Source organism: Cyprinodon variegatus, unplaced genomic scaffold (assembly GCF_000732505.1).
Source record: "Cyprinodon variegatus isolate N-32 unplaced genomic scaffold, C_variegatus-1.0 Scaffold317, whole genome shotgun sequence".
NCBI lineage: Eukaryota > Metazoa > Chordata > Actinopteri > Cyprinodontiformes > Cyprinodontidae > Cyprinodon > Cyprinodon variegatus.
The window spans coordinates 768,073-773,860 of NW_015150770.1; the positions used below are offsets into that span (position 1 = coordinate 768,073).

The 5,788-nt window shown below is 42.3% G+C and overlaps 1 protein-coding gene across 1 annotated transcript in view; it reads left to right on the plus strand.

Moving 5' to 3' along the window:
• The window catches only part of LOC107090938 (echinoderm microtubule-associated protein-like 6), a 90,671-nt gene that overhangs the window by 49,553 nt on the left and 35,330 nt on the right, over positions 1 to 5,788 (plus strand). The window contains exons 13-17 of the mRNA XM_015384593.1: positions 320 to 426; positions 1,736 to 1,854; positions 4,029 to 4,215; positions 4,590 to 4,695; positions 5,442 to 5,535. Of these exons, the coding sequence (XP_015240079.1) occupies positions 320 to 426; positions 1,736 to 1,854; positions 4,029 to 4,215; positions 4,590 to 4,695; positions 5,442 to 5,535 (613 nt within the window). The remainder of the gene's footprint in view (positions 1 to 319; positions 427 to 1,735; positions 1,855 to 4,028; positions 4,216 to 4,589; positions 4,696 to 5,441; positions 5,536 to 5,788) is intronic.

The window sequence follows — 5,788 nt, forward strand, 5'->3', positions numbered from 1 at the left end:
ATTGTTTCTGTGTGCTCGGGTTCAAACACCCTGCCCACTGTATTTTCTGTGTTGCAAGTAACAAAGTATAAGGCCTTTTACTGAGCCACGAATAAGGCTATATACCACGGCAGGACAATTGCTTCTGCAAATGCAGCAACGCTCTGGTTGGGTTGTAATAAACTTTAATACTTTGAGTTAATTTTTTTCTGTGCATTAAAACAATATAAAGATGCTTTTCCGTCCACACAGATAAACAGTCGAGTCAGCAAACCATCAAAGTCGTTAGTCAGCTACGTCCTTAACTTTCACCATCGTTCTTTGTGTGTCTCGTCTTTAGAGGGTCATGGAGACTCCAATAGTGAGGAGTCAGACAGTGATGTCTCTGACGTCCCGGAGCTGGACTCTGACATCGAGCAGGAGACACAGATCAACTACGAGCGACAGGTAACTGGATTTTTCCTGGATGGTTTCTGTTTCCATCGGTCTGCAGGGTTCTGGAAAACACGCCTTATCTGCACGAAGCAGCTGCTGCCTGCCAGGCATCCCGTCGCTGCAGCCAATGTTGCATCAATAAGCTGTTTGGAGATTGGTGGTTAGCGCTTTCTATTTAATCAGAAACAGGCAGAATAATGAACTTTTATTGATTCATTTTCTCCTGGTTTGATCCTCTCTCCTATCAAGTCACTTTAATTGTTCTGCTCTGTTAGGATGGAAATATTAGAGCATGCATAGCCTAAATGAATGCTGATGGTAAACATCCCTCCTCTGGAGTGAAGAGGAGGCAGCGGGGGGGGGGGGTACGCTCCAGTCATAGTTAAATGTTCTGCTGCTCCCAGCGCTGACCCGGCACAGCGCTCCAGAAATACTCTGTCTGGAAAATGGAAAGCAGTGAGGAAGTAGAGCGCTCCCTTCCTCCTGGGAGGAAGAGGAGTGAAATTGTCATGCGGCTGCAGCTCGCAGACTGAAGCAGAGCTGAAGGAGCAGACGGGTCGGCTGCTAAGGGAGGAAACACTGCCACCGTTCAAGCAGCTTCTCCTGTTTCACTTCTTTATTTGAACTGAATAAAATTGGGAAATCAAGACTTCACTGGAAAAACAATCTAGAAATAAGTAAACATTTCTTAAATTAAGTGTATTTAACCTTAATTAGAGTATTTAAATTAAAACGTTTGCCAATGGAATGAGTATTTTTACTCTTAAAATAAGATAATTAGATCAAATGCACTTGAAATAAGACAATGTATCTATGTTTTCTTATTTTAAGTGTAACTTGTATTGTTCCATTGGCAAAGTGTCTTACTTTCCTCCTCAATCCAAGAACAAATGAGCTTATTTGAAGAGAAAAAAGACTTATCTAGATTTCAATTTTTTTCCAGTGTTATTATATATGAATAACATATACATTGCACAGTCATTTTTTTCTTTAACTAAGTGCATCTTTTCTTTAATTGAAGAAGTAAGTGAGACACGTTCCCAATGGAACAAGACAATTTACATTTAAAAAGAGAAAAAACTATTGCATTGTCTTATTTCAAGTGCATGAATCTAATTATCCTATTTTAAGAGTAGAAAAACTAATTCCATCGGCAAATCTTATTTACCTGTTCAAATTAAAGTTAAATACATTTAATTTAAGCAATTTTTTACTAATTTCTAGATTGTTTTTGCAGGGTATTAGAGCTCTTGATGAGTTTATTAGCTCTGCATTTTCTAAAGATCAACATAGTGATGGGCTGCGGTTTGTGGTCCCACAGGTCTATAAGGAGGACCTGCTTCAGCTGCGGCAGCAGAGCAGAGAGAAGAAGCAGCAGGTGGGATCTCTGAAGAGGCAGAAAGGACCGGATCAGGGCCTCCGGCTGCAGTTTGTTCACGGGTAATTCCTCCTTTTATGTTTCTGGGTAGGTGCGTTATAACCTGAGCTTGATAACTCAGATAAATCCTCCTGATTCGGATCTCAGGATCTCAGCAAAGTGCTCATCAGATCCTGTTACGCCCTGTAGAGGTAATAACTGCTGCTGCTTTAAAAACCAACCATGACATCAATGTTGGACTGATCTTTCCTTTGTCACATTTGGAAAGAAACCTTCATAAAAAATAAAGAGTTTATTTAACTTATATTATACCTCTATTTCTAAGCAGTAGAACTCTGTAGAACCTTCTCTAAAACCAGGAACTCTCAGCTGAGTTTTACTGTCTGAATTCATCAGTTCCTTCCATCATGTGGAGGAATTTTGGTCCACCCTTCTGTCCAGTATGGCTCCACCTTCAGTAAACGGGGTTTGAACACAGCGTCTGAGCATCGCCACACGGCGGCTCTAGCAGGTTAAGATCTGGTCTTGGGCCAATCAGCTGTAGATCTGCTTCTGTGTTTGGGATCCTGTTGAGGAGCCGTTTTACCTCCGTTTATTTAACTTTGGTGAAACGTTCACCCCATTTGGACCGAGCTTCAGCCTCTGGACGGATGGACTCACAATGAAACCTGCGTCAAACCCTTTGCATTTATGTGAAATGGAAAACCTTCCAGCTTGAAACACAAGATGGTGGCAGCGTCATGGCATGCTGTGGAAAGGATTTCTCTTCAGGGACCAGGCAGCGGCTTGGAGAAGAGAAGATGGGTGGCTCTAAAAGAATGATGGGTGGGGTTAAAGAAAAGATGGGTGGACTAAAGGAGTGATGGGTATGGCTAAAGAAAAGATGGGTGGAGCTGAAGGCAATATCTTAGGGGCTTAATAAAATATGGGTGGGGCTAACTGTAAAATGGTTTGAGCTAATGAGAAGATAAGTGGAGATTGTCATGATTTAACTAAAGATTTGAAACAAATGCTGAAGACCAAACAGAGAGACCAGGAAATGTTTTATTCAGAGCAAGTAGAGAGGAGGACAGTGCTGCTCTAAACACCGTCAAACCGGGAGTAAAAAGAGAAGGGAAGATTCTGCGGTTAGTTCAGGGTCAGTGGGAAATTTGTGTTTTCTTGATTGAAGAAGGGAATTAAGGTTGCCGACTCACGTTTTCTTATTGAATCCAGTCGGTGTGGGTTGTTCCAGTGAATGACTTGTTTGTTGGAGGGCGGACAGGGTTTACCCAGATTGCTGTTGTTCCTTGGTGAACGGAAAATATGAAGCCACTTAGTTTTCCTGCGGTACTTGAACAGGTTATTGTGGAGATGAATCCCCTGCTCAGAGAGAAGCCCAAAACAATCCTTCAGGGGAAAAGGTAGATCCAAACCACAAGCTTGAATCCTCAGCTCAGTTTGGTGCTCAGAGAATCCTTCCAGGGGGAGAAGGTCCCAAACATCCAGTTTGCAGGATGACTTCCTGCCAAAAGGCAAAGACAAAAACAGCAAGGTTAAAACTCAAGTAGACAAAAACTCAGTTTGACTAGAGTACCCAAACTGACAAACACTCTGGCGTCCAGGTAGAGGCAGTCAGCAGCTTAAGAGTCCTCAGGTAATGAGGCAACGAGCTGCAGGTGTGCAGGGAGGCCCAATGAGGACGGGGCACCACCTGGTGGAGGAGGAAAGGAAACACAAAAACAGACCACACAAACTGGATTCCTGACAGAGATAAAAGAATACGGGTGGAGATGTGGGTGGAACTACATGTACGATGGGTGGGGCTAATAGGAAGATGGGTGGAGCTAAGGGGAGATGGGTTGAGCTAAATGGAAGATGGACGAGAAGATGGCGAGAGAGGAATAATCAAAGTCCTGATCCAAATAAAACCAAAAATCTGCTGCAACACTTGAAAAAAATGAAATTAGCCTTTGTTATAAAAATATTTACAATACAAGCCCGCATGATCACCCTCCACTGCCGTGTTTTACAGCTGGTTTGAGCTTTTTGTGCTGTTGCTGTGTCTGTTTTCTACAAACATGGGTTGCTACATTAGGAACAAACGTATCTATATTGGTCTCATTCATCCTGAAAATGTTTTCTAAAAGATGTTTTAGTGTAATACATCTGTTAATTTAAATGTTTTTATTTAGGCTCCTTTGGCCCTTCCTAACGCTGCTGCTTTTTATCAGCTGTATGTTGTGTCTGTGTGCAGATATCGAGGTTTCGACTGCAGGAACAACCTGTTCTACACCCAGAGCGGCGAGGTGGTGTACCATGTGGCGGCGGTGGGTGTGGTTTACAACCGGCAGCTGCACAGCCAGCGTTTCTACCTGGGCCATGATGACGACATCCTGAGCCTGAGCATCCACCCGCTGAAGGACTACGCTGCAACAGGACAGGTGGTCCAAACGCTCAGAAGCAGACACCAGCCGTCTGATCCTGGAGTTCCTCCAATCCCTGCACTGTTTATACATCATGCTACATTTTAGCTGCTTCAGCTCTGCAGGCATTTCCAGGATCATCAGGGATGCATATGATGCCAGTTTTTATTTTCAGATCATCCATGCATCAATCCTGACATTTTATAAAGTGCCATGAGAACCCTTTAATTAGCAGAGCATGAAATCACCATTTAGGAACGGGGATGAAAAACTTCTCGGTCCCAAACAAACAGACACATCGTCCTCCTTCTATCCTCTCTGATTAAAACGGAGCCATCAGGTTTTTATCTGAAGGTTTCAGTCCCACAACCTTCCTGATCCTCTGTCTGCAGGTGGGCAGAGACCCAGCCGTCCACGTTTGGGACGTCCAGACCCTGAAGTGTCTGTCGCTGCTTAGGGGTCACCATCACAGAGGCGTGTGTGCGCTGGACTTCTCAGGTAACGTTTGTGGTCAGAAACTTTAGATTTGTCTTATCTCATATATTGATTTATGCTATTTACTCATTATAAACGTTTTCAATCTGTTTCACCTTCTTTTCATTATAAATCAGATTATTTCTCAAGGTTTATTCATAACGTTACTGTTTGTAATTTGTTTTGACTATTATTGTTCCTCCTTAGTTACTTATTGTAACTAAGGAGGAACGAACGCTGCTCAGGCAGAACAGGGCTGATTACCGAGCAATAATAGCCGTATGATGAACTGTTCTCTCTTTGCAAAGATATGAATAAATGTGCCGACTGAGTGGAATCCATCAAGCTCCGTTTATTTAACTGGGGTGAATAGTTGAATACTTTTTTACCGTGACACATTCAAGGTTTTTTTTTTCCTAAAAGTGAAGCTTATTCTCTCATTCAGTATTGTAGAAAGTTGAAGTAATAATTTTAAAATCACTTTGTCTTCTTGGTTATTAAGCATGTCTGACTAAAACTGTTAAGATTTTTTTTTTTTTTTCCAGATTGATAACTTCTTAACAAAGGTTAAAAATAAAACTATCTGACTGCTGAGTGATAAATTCTCTGCTGGTTTTAAATCTTTTCTGGAGGTTAGGTCAGTGATTTTATAACAGACATCTCCTATCACTGCAGCAGAGATCTGGATTAAGATGGCTGAACCCCTGTGACCTTTCACCCTTCATTAGCCTCCGCTGTGATGCTCCCTTCTTCTCTGTTTGTCCTCCCAGCTGATGGAAAGAGTCTGGTTTCCGTCGGAGTGGATGACGGACATTCCATCGTCGTTTGGGACTGGAAGCGAGGAGAGAAACTGGCTACGGCTCGGTACTGAAAACCCAAAAACATCCAAAACACTGATAGACGAGTTTAAAGCATAATTCATCCACCTGCTACAGTTAAAGGAAAAGTTTGATCAGCAAGGAAAAACCAATGGATCATTATTTATACCAAAAACTAATACATCTGCAGTGATTTTATGAATTTAGTGTTAATCAGTAAAAAAAAATATAAAAGTCTGGGAGCGGCCATTTTTGCCCAAATATAGTAGCCCCTCCCTCCTGCCATCTTCCAGCAGTGA